Source organism: Phaseolus vulgaris, chromosome 10, assembly GCF_051622355.1.
Source record: "Phaseolus vulgaris cultivar YP4 chromosome 10, ASM5162235v1, whole genome shotgun sequence".
NCBI classification, from domain to species: Eukaryota; Viridiplantae; Streptophyta; class Magnoliopsida; order Fabales; family Fabaceae; genus Phaseolus; species Phaseolus vulgaris.
In genome coordinates, this window is record NC_143507.1 from 7969612 (window position 1) to 7985108 (window position 15497).

At 34.1% G+C, this 15497-nt stretch overlaps 1 protein-coding gene across 6 annotated transcripts; it reads right to left on the reverse strand.

Moving 5' to 3' along the window:
- Nucleotides 1-1781: 1781 nt before the first annotated feature.
- On the reverse strand, nucleotides 1782-14869 carry LOC137818642 (immunoglobulin). Of its 6 annotated transcripts, none has more exons than XM_068622179.1 (13): nucleotides 14262-14869; nucleotides 13423-13500; nucleotides 12244-12401; nucleotides 10481-10544; nucleotides 9741-9808; nucleotides 4937-5195; nucleotides 4664-4774; nucleotides 4402-4505; nucleotides 4279-4332; nucleotides 4092-4175; nucleotides 3116-3279; nucleotides 2507-2656; nucleotides 1782-1999 (listed from the first exon to the last, which is right to left on the reverse strand). In XM_068622179.1, the coding sequence occupies exons 1-12, from the start codon at nucleotides 14560-14562 to the stop codon at nucleotides 2509-2511; spliced, it is 1593 nt and encodes a 530-aa protein (XP_068478280.1). In that variant the 5' UTR covers nucleotides 14563-14869; the 3' UTR covers nucleotides 1782-1999; nucleotides 2507-2508. The 6 variants fall into 6 exon arrangements, with proteins under 6 accessions (XP_068478280.1, XP_068478279.1, XP_090152596.1 ...); XM_068622178.1 differs by having other exon boundaries at nucleotides 4402-4508; XM_090296470.1 differs by having other exon boundaries at nucleotides 9712-9808; nucleotides 14262-14819.
- Nucleotides 14870-15497: the final 628 nt, after the last annotated feature.

The following is a 15497-nucleotide window of genomic DNA, read 5'->3' on the forward strand; positions in this document are numbered from 1 at the left end:
TTACGAACATTTTCTAGATTCAGAAATAACTTTCAAATTGTATAATTCAAAATATATTAACTCTAAATTCAGCAATTCAAAAACTACTTTTTAGATTCAATTCAAAAATGACTTTTAAATTATAAAATTCGAAAATTAACTTTGTATTTTCAATTATAGAATTTAGAAGTCATTGTATTCCTGAATTCTATAATTCATAACACAAAGTTGACTTCTAAATTGTACAATTCGAAATACAAAAAGTTGACTTCTAAATTCTACAGAAACCATTTTCAGGATTTAAAAATAACTTCCGAATTGTAAAATTCAGAAGCCAATTATGAATTCTCCAATTTGAAAGTCTTTTCTGAATCCAGAAAATGACTCAAATAGTAAAATTCGGAATACAAATTCAAAAGAGTATTTTTGAAATTTCAATAATTATGGAGGTGCAGGAAGAAACATTGGAGGCAGGAAGAAATTGCCTTCATTTTAACATGCAATGCAGGTTGAGAAAACTCATTTTATAAGAAAAGTGCACCGTTTGTAATAAATCTAAATCCTTTTCTATCTGGTATAAGCTAACCCTCTAGACATAATTGATTACATTAACATCACAAACAAATACAAAATATATAAAAATAAGTGTACAAAGCAAACTTAACATTGTTCATCCAAGAGGTCCAAGAGATTGAAACCATAAAATCTAGGCAAATGCTTCCTACACCCAATCATTTTTAACCTGCACCCAACAAATTTTTTTAATTTCCAAAAATACCCTTAATTCTGGAAATAAAAATCCGGAATTGAAAATAATATATTCTGGAAAAATATTGAGTTTCAGAAATAAAAATCCAGAAAAAAAATTAAAATTCTATTTCAGACAAAAAAATCCGGAATTGAAAAATAATATATTCCAAAAAAAAAATACAGAAAAGAAATTATTGTGTTTTGGAAATGAAAAGTCGGAAACAAAAATGAAAAACTCATTCCAGATAAAATAATCCGAAATATAAAATTTCGTTTCGGAAAAAAATCTGGAACACATATTTCGGAAATTTTTTTAAGGACAGTTTCGTCTTTTCTGCTGGAATTGGGTGCAGTGATATGGTAAGCAATTGCCTAAAATCTAAGGCACCAACTTATACCCTTCTATCTCTATTTAATGATTTAGTAACCACAACAAAAAAATGATTCATACAAGGCTTCTTCTTCCTGCACCCCCCACAATTTTCTAAATCCCAAAACTGGTCTTGACCTTTTATTCGAAAAAGGACACTGTGGTTATTGGAAATACAGATTCATCAATTCGAACCTGAATATTTTTTTTTGGATGAAGAGGTGTTTAACAGATTGATAGATCCAAGATGTTTTTTTTTTTAATTATGGATTTCTGAATCTAAAATGCATACTTCTGTTATGGATTGGTGGATCCGTAATGTTTTTTTTAATGATGGACTTTTGAATGTGAAATGCATATTTTGAATTACGGATTGGTAGATCCAAAATTTAACCGAAAGTGCGAATCCGAAAATTTTCTGGATTTCATAATCCGGAATGCAAAAAAATAAATACAGTTCAAGTGCATTTTAGGGTTTTTAAATAAAAATAGGGACAGTTTAGTCTTTGCATAACATTGTGGGGTGCAGGAAGAAAAATGTGGGGGTGCAGGAAGAAACTGTCTTCATACAATCTAATAACACCCTTTTTGAGTTATAAAAAAGTAAAACAAAATCAATTAGCCGCATAAACTATGGGACATAAATCACCTGGCACCAAAGGCAAATATGAAAAACATGAAATGAGAAGAAATACTATACTAAAAAGACCTCTGCCACATTTCAGTTAAACCAATGACAACAAATTGCTCGAATTCTGGTATGCTACAAATGATCATTCTGACATTTCACTCGCTGTTATTTTGTGAAAATTTTGTACATTTAAAGAATTGAAGCTTGAGGCGTATTATAAAAAAGGCTACAATGGTCGGTTACCATATTTCAGCTTCAGCTTAATTTAACTGCAGAAAACAGATCAATATCAAAAACAAATCTGAGTATATATCAAGCATAATGGCGATCAAGTGATAACCAAATTAAAAAAAAAAAAAGACCAAATATGGTGGTTTTTAATGGATTGGAGAATAGAAACTCAAGTATTGAACAATATTATTAAAGCTGGTTATTGAAACTGCAGGATTTTAGGTACAGAGAGGAAAGAATGGAGACTAAATATCAAGAGATTGATGTTGACTTGATTCTATGTAATGTATTTACAAAGTATTTATGGGTGAGTAAAATTTAGCATATTAACCTATGTTTACACTAATCATAATCCTATTTAATTTTGGGAAACTGATCATGATGTAAGAAAATATGTTAACCAATCGTAAGAGATGATGTAAAATAGGAAAAGCAAATAATAATCTAAGCTACTCTTGTGCATTGATATGATATTTTCGTATGCAAACTGATTAACATAAACAGTTAATGGAGCTAGTTCAAGGTATATCAGAGATTCATATTACCTTCAATTGTGTACCCACATAGGATCCAAAGAGAAAAGTTTCTCGCTTCTTGTGCCAGAAGCAGGAGCTCTTGGTGGGGGAGCATGTACAGTAATTGGGAGAACCCATTCCGTTTTCTCCCTTGTCTCAATCAAAAGAGGATGATCATACCTGTGGTTCAAAAAATACATTTATATTTAAATAACCAATGCCACTAACAATTCCATGAAACCTATTTTCTTCATTTGAAGCTGAAATCACGGTTTGTAATACAACAGTAGCTTATGCCTACATGTGAGGTATACTACATGGATCATATGATGTCATTGAATTTGGTTAAAATACAAATGTTTAGAGATATCACATAAATTATGGTTAGTGAAGTGTAGAATAAATATCAATGAAACTAAAGGTTGATCTTTGGCCGTGCTAATTTATGGTTCAAATATCAAAAATAAAGATTAAGAATCACATGGTACATCCACATCAAGAATAAACTGACAATAGGTGGGCTATGAATTGAAAATTAGGTAGGGTGTAGCCAAATATGGCAGTGTGTGGACTGTAGAATGAATTGCTCTCGTGTAAGATCAACCAAAAAGCAGGTGGAGTTAAGGTTGGAACTCATACTTTGTCCAATCTACACGCTTTGGAGTTGTGAAGAATTCAAAGCGGAGAACCCACTGCACAGAAACATGTTGAGTTGAGAAGGACATTGGACCATCCATGGGGATAGAAAAAAGAAAGCTGGTCTGCACCAAATCTGCTACAACCTCATGATGATCACTCTGAACCTAAAAGTATAGTTGAGAACCACAATTATCAGAAGCCAATAATATATTAAAATACATGTATGCTCATGAATTTTCTCTAGTTAGATAATGATCCACTCCTTTTCTCGAGTATTGTAGACAGACACTATCCAAGCAAGTCTTTCAAAAAGTCAATCAGAGATTGGCCCTTGAATAATCATGCATATGGTTAATCAAAAGGCACCACCAAAACAAAATCTACATCATTCCTTCTGAATAACACATTGTAGTAATCAGTGACAAATGGCTTTTAATGATTACATCAAATGGTGCATAGCATTGCGTGGCTATATTGAAACACTGCACTTCATATATAAAAGTGTATATGATTAAATATGGAAATACTTCAAGTGTAATTTGTGCCCACAAAGTCCTATAAAACTTAGAAAAACAACACCAGCTACTATAGTAGCAAAGCCATACGGTAGCAAAAGCTAGGAAGTCAAGTGGCAACAGGAACAAAACACGTACGTAGGTGCAGCATATATGAATTTTGAGATGAATGAATAGACGGCTAGGAAAAAAGTAAAACCCACATCTATCAAAGAAAAGAAGATACAAAAATCACCATGGTGGTTGAGTCAATACAGGTTTAGACCAATGGAGGCTCTACTTAGAAATGAATAAAATCAAAAGATAGCCAGATGAAAAGAGGTAGATTGGAGCTAAAGAAAACTTTAGGAAAACCATTAACAAAGACCTTAATATAAATAGATTTAGTTGATAGTTTTTATTCAACCAATCAGTATTCAACAGAAGCTTCAGTATTAAGAGCTACAAGTAATAGCAAATACCTTTGTGATTGTAGGAGAATTCCTTCTAGAAGGATGCACAAATCGCCGATTTATAGTTTCTGAAGTTTCAAGTGTTATTAATATCTGAAAATAATAATTATGATGATAAATTCAGTTCCAGTGAAACAACCACAAAAAAATGTCTGTTAACTATTACTTTAATCTCAACAGACACAAGGGCAGTCACCTCAAGGCACCTTCTAGCTCCTTCTTCATGCAAGAAGATGAGAGTGCCACCTATCTGTGACAAGAAAGTTGTAGGTAAAAATAATTCCTATATGCACCATGTATCAAACTCTATAATACTTACCACATCACTGAAGTAATAAGTTGAGTCGGAATTTTTAGGATAAAACTTAAGCAAAACTTGATCATCAAGTCGGATATTATAAGACCTTCCTCTAATAAAGCCTTCTGCTGCAGAAAATGCCTGCAAAATATTAGCTTACATGGAATGGGGATTTTCTTTTTTAATTTTGAAGTACAATTCAATATTCAATGTGTCCAAAGCCCATAAAATCATTTAAGAGTAGAAAAATGCATCAATCCATATGATAAAGATTCTACAGCACCAGCTTCAGCTGAAGAGGATGCTCCCACATCTTCTGCAGAAAAAGCCTTTTGCAGCTTCTGTTGCTCATTTGGGGACCCAACAGCAAATAACTTTTGGCTTGACAAGACATCTGTTTTATAAATGAATTAGCATTGCAAATACTTGACTTCAAAGCAAAAAATAAAAGATGAATCGTATCATTCAGAAACTAATAAACCGATACAGTTTTATACTGTTTCAGAATGAGCAGTTTCACACATAAAGACATTCTGCTATAGTTTAATTTTCTCACCAGCAGCAGAATCAGATAATACTTCAGCAACAGACAGCCGAGGAAGTGCCATATTTGAAGATAAACTTGTTCGGAAACCTTCTACAGTAGAAGCATCCCTGGACAATGATCTTGCAGAAGACGATCGCAGTGATAATGAACTTCCAAAGCCTCTGTGTAGGCTCTCTTTCATGGGGTTATAAGAAGAAACAGATGAAATATCATCTCTTGAGCTGTCATAGCCCTCCTCGACTGCATCATAAATATCATTTGCTCTAACCTGTAAAGAAATTATTCCATTTTATCTACAGTACCAGAAAAGAACAGCATGTAATAAGTGAAATGCCAAAAGTTAGATTTATGTGCAACCAGAAATGGGATACAAAATTCCCCAAAAAGAATTTGAAACAAAGTTTTATACAGTTTTGTTAGTAACCAGCTGATAAGCACTTAGGGAACCCACCCCTTAAGAGGTAGTTGTTGAAGAGAACCAAACACTTAAATACTCCATTGAAAATCCCACACCACTTGATATGAGACTTAGGAACCCCATAATACCCAAGTCTCTATCATAGCACCACCACCACCAAGAGTCAACATTTGGATCACACTACAACACTTCACTTGGTAACACTTCACTCAATTTCCCAAATGATCATAACCACCCTCCACCAGTCAAAACTCTTCATAGGCCTTCTTGAGACACCAACAGCTAGATCTGATACAAATCGGGAAGTTAGTGGTTAAGGACTTGAGAGAGGAGAACCAAACATTTAAATATTCTATTGAGCATCTCAAAAGCATCTGATGGTACCCGAGTCCATCCGCCCCCATATTCATATCAATGTAGATGGAGTGCTTCATAGAATTCTAACCTAGCTATGAGTAAGAGATTGTTGAAAGGATTAGTGACAAAATAGGTAATGGAGGATGGTATCGCTCTTGTATCACGTTGAGAAGAGAGAAATCGAGAAGGAATATAATGAATTTTGTGTGTTGGGTACACACATGAGTGTTCTTGTTTCTAATGAAGAAGAGATACAAAATGAGGAACAAAATCAATATCTAATAATGGAAATTTTTTGGTAAGATATTTCTCTATGAAATCATATTATATTTGTTTATGTAATCAAATCATATTAACATACCAACTCGTATCTCTAACACTCCCCATCAAGTTGTGGAACATAGTTATGATGAGACAAGCTTGTTACAAGACCCCCTTGAAAGACTTAGTAAGCACGTCAATTAGTTGTTTGCCAAAGCTAACAAAGTAAATAATGACAACTAGTAGATATTTTCCAGACATTGTCAAAGTAACAATCAATATTCAATATGTTTAGTCCTTTCAAATCATATCTTTAACACTCATCCTCAAGTTTGAACATATCTATCATGAGTCAAGCTTTTAAAATTTAGTTAGAAGGCACTACGGTAAAAAATACTTGTCGAAAAAACATTGGCAGCAAGCAGTTTTCATCAGAAAAACGTCGGCGATAATGGAAAAAATACTAGTAGTACACAGTACATGTCAAAAAACATCAATGGTAAACACTATAAACCCAAAATGAAACTATCAGCGATAAACAATATTCACCAGATAAATGTTGGCAGGAAACAACACTTGCCAAAATGACATTGACGATGGACTATGATAAGGACGATGAACAATGTGTTCAACATGAACAGTGACGGGTAGGGAGAAAAACAAAAACTGAAAAATGTACACAATTTCTAAAATATTTACTCCTATAAGCATTGGGGCCCACATGGAAAAACTTGATGACTCCAGCTATCTTCACTAGCATCAACAAGTTGAGCCTGTTATTAAATCGTATCGACTTCAGCAATTCATTGTTAATCCTACTATACCTCTACAATATCTCCACGACCCAGATCATGATTCTGATCTGTGAATCCTGCATATGAAGTTTGAGAAGTTCAAGATCCAATACTTCTTAATGGCTTCAATTAATGTTATTGAAGTTGATTCTCTCTCACATTATTGGTTCGACCTACTGCTATCAAGTTTGGGACACGGTTAATGAGTATTTTCATCTTCAGACAAAAACACATGCGCTTCATCTTTGTACCGATCTTCATTGTGTATCTGTCAATGGTAAGACGATGCGAGAGTTTTTAACTCACATCAAAACCATTTTAGACAAACTTCCAGGTGTGGGTAACCCTGTTCTGCTTGAAGAGCATGTTGATGCCATCCTTGAAGTTTACCAGTAGAGTATGAATCAATCATTTCTATTAATGAAAACAAGTTTCATACTCCCTTGTCAAATCTCAAGAAACTAAAGAAATTTTACTCAAAGGAATTGTTGGTCTTGATGGTCTTTACTCTTTCCCAGATCTCCAACTTCAAAGGTCCTTTGTTTTGTTGTCTTCTACAACTGATTCTCCTTCAAAAACTGATAGTGTTTTTTATGTTGTTTTGAACCGAACTGTCACACTACATGGCATGTTATTCTTGGTCATCCTAGCTCTATGTTCTTAAATTCATACTTAATCGTTGTAATATTCCTTCAACCAACAAAAATGTTCCTGACTTTTGTTCTTGTTGTATTGAGAAATCCAATAGACTTCCTTCTTCTACCTCTGAAACTGTTTACATAGCCCCTTTGGAATTAATTTTGAATGATCTTTGGGACCCTCACATATTACCTCACATTTTGATTACACTTATTATGTTTTCTTTGTTGATGTGTATTCTAAGTTCACATGGATTTATATTTTTAAATCTAAATCTGAAACTTTCAATTTTTCAACAATTTAAAACCATGGTTGAACTTCAGTTTAACAATCAAATCAAAAGTGTTCATATCCAATTGGGGTGGAGAGTTCAGACCCTTTAATGATTTTCCATCAAGTCATGGTGTCACCCACAGATTAATTTGTCCACACCATCAAAATGGTGTTGTTGAAAGAAAACACACAATGCTGAAACTAGAATTACTCTTCTCCACCATGCTTCTTTGCCTTTGGTGTTTTGGGATTACACTTTCACTACTACAAGGTATCTCATTAACAGAATACCTACTCATTCATTACAGTTTAATATCTCCTTCATGTTGTTGTTTCAGAAGACCCCTGATTATAACTTCTTAAAAACTTTTGGGTGTTCTTTTTTCCTTTTTTATGACCTTGCAATACTTACAAACTTAATTTCAGGTCCCAAGAGTGCTTTTAGGATATCCATCCTCTCAAAAGGGCTATGTTTGTCTTTCTAGTTCTATCAAGATTTACATCTCCAAAGATGTTATCTTCAATGAACAATTTCCCTATAACAATATTTCTCAGCAAAGCCCTGATTATCTCCTGATGCTAGTCACCCTCTTCATGATCATCATCCTTCCTCTATGTCACCCACTCAGCCTCCTCTCTCTCCTCGGCCTATTAATATTCACCCCATGCAAACCAGATCCAAATATGGACAACATAATCCACCTCCTCATCCTTCATTGTTTCTAGCTCATAGTGAACCAAAAGTAGTCAATCAGGCTCTCGCTGATCCAAATTGGTTGTCATCCATGCAGCATGAATGCACTCATGAAGAATCACACATGGGATTTAGTTCCGCTGCCTTCTGATAAAAAATCCATCGCAATAAATGGGTTTATCGCATAAGACAATGCAGATGGGTCACTCAATAAATAAAAAGCCCATCTTATGGCTAAGGGGTTTCATCAAGCTCCTAGATTTGAATTTGATGACACATTATCTGCAAACATCAATCCCACTATTTTTATACTAGTGTATGTGGATGATATCACTTTCTCTCTCAAACAACTTGGCCACTTGGACTATTTCCTGGGCATTGAAATCAAGCAATTACCCAACAAATCGCTTCTCATGACTCAAAGCGAGTACATTCATGATCTTCTTCACAAAACCAACTTGGTTGAAGCTCATTTTTTCTTCTCTTATGGCTTCTTCCAGAAAATTATCTAAAGCAGGTGGGGATTCATTTCAAAATCCTACACTCCACAAATCTGTAGTTTGTGTTCTGCAGTATGCTACTCTTACAAGACCTGAATTAGCCTTGCAGTTAACAAAGTTTGCCAATTCATGGCAACTCCTCTTTATACTCACTGGGTGGAAATCAAGAGAATTCTATGGTACCTTACTCTCATGGTCTTATGAAACATGTGGAAATCAAGAGAATTCTATGCTGATTGGACCTCTGACATTGATGACCGTAGATCCACCTCTGGTTCTGCCAGGACCGACAAACAGCAAGTTATAGTCAGGTCTAGCATGGAGTGCGCTAAACACATGGAAGTTAATGTCTTTTATCTTCATGAAAAAGTTCTCTCCAAACAACTTCAGATCTATCATATTCCAGCCTTGGACCAATGGACAGATTTGCCGACGAAACCTCTTTCTCCAACCAGATTTGTTTTGGTCAAAGACAAACTCAATGTGAGAGACATTTCTCATGCACCTCCACCTTGAGTTTGAGGGGGGCTATTAGGACATATTAGAATAAAAGAATATAAAAGATATTATTTTCTCTGTCTGTATCTTTCTGTAACATTGTTCCCTCTTCAGTTTGTTATTTCCAGCTGTCCCTTTCAGTGAATCTATTTTGGGTTTTTTGGTCTTTTTGCTTTCAAGGGTAGCAACTATAAATGCTCCTATTGTATTCAGCTTTATACATAATAGAAATAATAAAATATCACAACAGTTTCTCTTTTCTCCAAGAATAATTAAAAACAAATAAAGGCATTCTTAAAATAATAGATGGCAATCAAATATAGGCTAAAACACAGATAAGTTTAGTTTACCCAATTAAAAAATATCACCAATAGCATACCCAATCAGCATCTCCATCCATCTCTTTCCAAAATATATCCAGTTGTACAGTAGTTAAGGGAACAATATCTGAAAACGTATAAACACATGGATATATTACTTGTAATGTTCCATTAAACTTCTGATTCAAACTTTTGAAGCTATATGAAATAAAAATGTATAGTTGCAAAAAAACAACAAACTTAATAGTGATATATGCCGTCAACTTTCGTAAACAAGTAAATTCTACCAATAATATCTGATTCTACCAAAGTTTGTTTACCAGACTTGTCATCCCTTTTGTGTTGCAGATTGAAGGGTTGAATTTGAAAAATGCTAATAATACCATGTTGCCATGGACTCGGACCAAAGAGAAAGACAACTTGATACAAAACATGCTTATCACACATGATAGCTAGCTTTTTAGGTCATCATGTAAACAAGACATAATACTTGGCAACAATTACAGAAGCTTAGGCTAAAAAGCAGAAAACAAAGGCCTATCAGGAAAATTAAATCTGACACATATAGCATAAACTATATTTGTTCAACGTCAGCATTCAAAATTTAAAAGAAAAGGTAATTTTTCAAACAGATAGCAATTTTACTTTGTACGAAAGAACATCTTCACATACTCCTTTATAAAATTAATTAATATTGTATACAAACAGAAAATGTAGGCCTCAATAGATTAAGTCAGAAACTATTACAACATGGTTACAACAGGCCTAAAAGAGACAGAAAGTTAACTACCAAACTAACCATCATCCATTGGAAAGCCACTACTCTTTTGGTTTATCCATATTTGTAACGGAACACGAACTTCCTGTACAAATCAAAGTTAACATACTTGAAAATCTAAAAATACTCAAACCAATACATGTAAAAGGTTGGAATAAAAATCTCCAAAAATAGACATATCCACAACCAGTAAAGCAGGATAAAAGAAAGTGGGATGTATAAGAGCTCAAAACTAAAGAATTATCTAAAATTAAAGACACGGCCATGATTACTAATCAAAAGTGATACCAAAACACAATCATCATCAAAGAGGAAGATGGCGTAGTAAAGGGAAAAAACAGTGCATGTTTACTAGCACTCATCCTGGAAAACAACTACACAAATTAAAAGGGAAAAAATATGAAACACAAGGAATAGCCCTAGCAAATACTTAAGTACAAAAGTAGGATCCAATCCAACAACTCTATGAAAGTTCTCTTAAACCATTGATTCATCACCTAAAACAATCTTTCCTGCTCTTTACCTCTTACCAGCCTTCTTATTCCTAGTAAAGCAGAAACAATCAATAAGCATGTTCACATTCTCTGGACAATCATTTCATTCCACTTACATGCATGTGCCTTGAGATGGCATATTACTGCCTTGGAATTCCTTAAAAAGATGGGAAACCATGCATGTCAAGCTGGAATTTTTAGCTACCCTTTCTTCAATTATTAGCTCCCAATATAACACAAAAGAGTGTTTAAATTAAAAAGGCATAGCACAATTTTCGAACAAGACAAACAAAAACCAAGATATATCATGTTAGGTATCCCACATTAAGTAGAATGAACTACATGATGCGGTACTTAAACCTAGAGGCTCTCCCCCTTAATGGACTAATCTTTTGGGTTGGGTTCTCCTCTTGTATTTAAGTCCTAGCAATTGGTACTTTTACTCTGAGAGTAGGGTCACAAAAAGGCTACCTATAGGCTGGATTAGAGTATAGATTGACTACTAATAGGTGAGTGAAGCCACCAAAGAGAAAAGGGCAACCATCAGTTTACTGTTGATGGAGTAATGCCTGTAATAGATGTCAGTCCTTAAAGAGGAGTGGACAATATTAGGAGTCTCACATTGAGTAGGATGAAGTATTTGAACCTTGAGGTTCTCCCACCTAATAAACTAGTCTTTTTGGACACTCCTTGTGTTGAAGTCCAAACATACTACCATTATAGCTTGCCATAAATAATAACATGAATCGTACAAGATTATGGTTTTAGGTGTAGGCACAAGAATGGTCTTTTATATTATATCTCTAACAGTCCCCTTCACAGCTCATGCAACAGCCCTTTGGACTTGCAGCAGAGATAACGCAGAGGTCTACCAACCTCATGCTATAATTCAACATTTTGTTAGAACAGGAACAAACTCAAGTGAAGAATTATTACGAGATATAACTATTTTTAGGACTTATTTTTAAGAAGCTACTTCTTTTAGCTTTTGAGAAAAGTAATAAAACAGCTTTTATTGAGAGCTTTTTCTCAAAAAGCTTACATAATTATTATAAGTCCTTAAACATGTTTTTAAGCATTTCAAAGAGAAAGAAAAGGAAAGTTTAAACAAACAGGCTCTTGGTCACATGGGCTCTAATACGGTCATGAAGCAACTTTTCCAGAAGCTTTACTTGCTAGGTAAAAAAGCTCATGACTTTCTTCCGTTTCACATCCCAAAAACTGAGCATGAAAATAACACGAAATAAACACTTTTCAGTATAAAGCACAGCAAGTCATTGCAAAACCAACCAAATTAGTAACATCATTTTTGGACTCCGCGTGAGATTGCCCATTTTCAAATATTATCCACCCTCCAGTTATGGCACTTTTAATATAGTACAAATAGCGAATGTTTGAACCCTTGTAAGATGGTGGAATAATGCTAGGCAGCTTTGTTCGCACCACATCTGCAATTAACATCCCACATAATCAACCTTAAATCAAAATATATAACAAATCAGTACTAAAGCATGCAACGTTCAAATTAGTAATCACCAAGCATGTATGCTGGATACCAGAAAAAAAAATTATTTGTTGTTTTGTTTCCTTTTAGAGAATAAATTAGAATGAACATTTTAAAACTTCCTGCAAAATTGAGGGTTTATTATTTAAGTCTATAATTAATAGTTCTGGATCAAATTGCCCATTTGTCCAATTTTAACTTATTTTGCCATCACTTTCCACGTTGCATCAATGCCTAACATCTTTACATAACTCTTTCTTTGATGGTTTCATTACAGGATATAGGTTCTCCTTTATTCCCACTTTCTCTTTTCGTATCAATTATTAGAAGATCCTAATAATATGAGCAAGACCTCTCCCAAATAAGATTGAGATAATTTCATTGATGAAATTTGTCCCAAAATAGCCCAAGACCAAAGAGTCCCGCCTATTGTCTCTTTATTTTATCAGGTCATAAAAACATACTCACGTACTTCAGTTCACATATACCAAGTCCTAACTTCAACAAATCTACAGTGCACTTCATTTTGGTAAAATTAAAACTTTAAAACTCTAGTACATAATTGCGAAACAAAGCAAATATAAAATAACTTATAACTGTGTCATCCCTCAAAACCAAAAGTCATAACTCCAGCAAACAAATAACTTAAAGAAAGCCTATGGCTGAACTAGCACAGCAATCAACACATTTTTAAGGCATGAAAGTTGTGTGGGAAAATAGCATCAGACACTGTTCTACTAGAGGCTATCTCTAACAAAAAATGAAGCAAAATACTTCAGTGTTGTATTGCCCCCGTGAAAATGTATATGGAACAGTTTTACAATCTCTAAAATGCCCATATTAAGAATTTGAGTACCAAAATTCCACATGCATAACCAGACTATGAAGAAAACATATAAGAAGTAACAAAAATGAAGAGAGTCGATAAAAAAAATCAGAATACTTTAGTGTAGAACTTATCATACAGGATTTGGTAGCGCCAGCATTAATAATGTGGTTTGCAACTAGGAGTGGTGTTGAGAACTCCAGAAAAACATGCTCACCTGAAATAATAATAATAACAATAATCATAATAACATCAATGTTATTATATAACTGTTATAGCATCATAGCATTACAACATGGCATTTTCCAATTCCTCCACCAAGGGCATCTTGTGAAGGGAGGCCCTTGTGGCGGAGCCATAAGCCAAACGGTGTCTTATACTGCAGAATTTCCACCATATTCCGCCATCCACCATTGATAACCTTCATACTACAACTACTGCTAATATTAATAAGAGGGTAAAAAATGTTATTGGTCTCCCCAAATATCTCGAAATTCGATTTTAATTCCCATAAAAATTTAATAGGTGTTTTAATCTCTACACATTTTGGTCTCCTCTAGAAGTGCTAGCAATATACCCCACTATCAGTTAAAGTTTATTAAAAACTATAAAACCAAGAGTGACAAAGACTAATTAAGTAATCAGTGAAGAGAGACCCACAAAAAAAATTGTAATTTTTACTAAATTTTAGTCAGTAATACAGATTATGATCAAAAGAGTGTGTTATGTGTTGCTAGCCTTTATCTTAAAAGAAAACCACGTCACTTCAGGTAAGGACTAAAAAAAGTATATATAGGGAGTAGGGAGTAAACCTGAATTTCAAGATATTTTGGCAGAACATAACTTATTTTACCATCATAATAACAATGATGATACAGTAGAAACTATAAATTTTCATCTGGGTGTTAACAAAATAAACAAAACAGCAACTAAAAGAACTCCAACTCCAATTTGACTGTTGTTATTGTACCAACGAACCTCTCCTCTGTTTCGAGCCAGGATAAGGCTTCTGCGTGGCGAACCACTGAGTGTCCAGTTTCTCGATGCCCCTGATCTCAAAACCGAGTCTTTCCATCAGAAACGAGCACCCTTTTGAGGGATTGGAGATCTGGATGGTCACAACGACAGGATCACCGGGCCTGTAAACCTGCCTATCGGTTTCGAGCTTCAGTGTGGGGGAGACAACGGGCGCGACTCCTTCACCCTTCGATGTCGAAGTGGCGTTGTCCACCGCGTGGGAATCTCCGCCTCCGAAAATTGAGAACCTCCCAGAAAACATTGCTGTTTTTTGGGTCCAAGGTGTTTGGTTTTTTGCCTGTGAGAGCGATTCGGGTGAGAGAAAGAGCAATGGGTTTTTTCCAAGGAGGGGGAAAGAGAATTGAAAGGGAAAATTGGGGTTGTGAGAGAGAATTGGGAGGAATGGGGAAGAAGGATATCGCCGGCGATGATCAGAGCAGTGTGTTGAGGTTCTCACACGGGATCTGACCTGAGTCACATGGAAATCCACTGTCCACTATTAGCTGAATATTCAATGTCTAATAAATTCAAAATTAAAAACAAAATAACGATGAGTAATTTTGCATTTTTTATTATTGCACCATCACCCATATGTGTTTTCATATTATATTTATATCATCTTATTTTATTTTAATAAATTCAAATTTAATACTTATGTTAATTCCAATTTTAGATATATCAAGTCAAATAATATATTATTACTTATCGTAGTTATAATAATATATAATCTATATCAATATATATTTCATTCTATATATAATAGATTCTATTTATCACAATATATAATATGAATACATATTTTATTTAGTGTTATTGCTATATTAGAAAGATATGTATATATAGTTACGTTGGATAAGTGTGGTAGTTTTTTATTATTATTTTCTTTTTTATTATTATAGTTGAGAGTGAGTTTTGTGTTGTGATTTAAAAGCACAACTAAAGTTTAAAAAATAAAAAATATTTGTGTATACTAAAATTGTGGATTTTTTATATTTCTTTTTTATTTAATTTGATATATTTTATTTTATGTCTAAGATCAGGGATGACAATGTTGAGACGAACTGACTTTTTAACTTGTTGTCCTACTTAAATTTGTCTCGTAAAACTTGTAATTAGTGCAGGACAAGTATCAGGTAGGGTGGAACGGGTCAGCCTGCATAATCTGCATATCTTAAAATTTCATTTCAATCCCTAAAA

Bases quoted from the DNA above. Each gene is read 5' to 3' on its own strand.
- LOC137818642 (XM_068622178.1), bottom strand. From the start codon at position 14,562: ATGTTTTCTGGGAGGTTCTCAATTTTCGGAGGCGGAGATTCCCACGCG. The intron at 4,775-4,936 runs GTGAGAAAATTA...TTTATAAAACAG, and splicing joins ATTATCTGATTCTGCTGCTG to ATGTCTTGTCAAGCCAAAAG. The intron at 4,176-4,278 runs GTGACTGCCCTT...TATTATTTTCAG, and splicing joins GAGCTAGAAGGTGCCTTGAG to ATATTAATAACACTTGAAAC.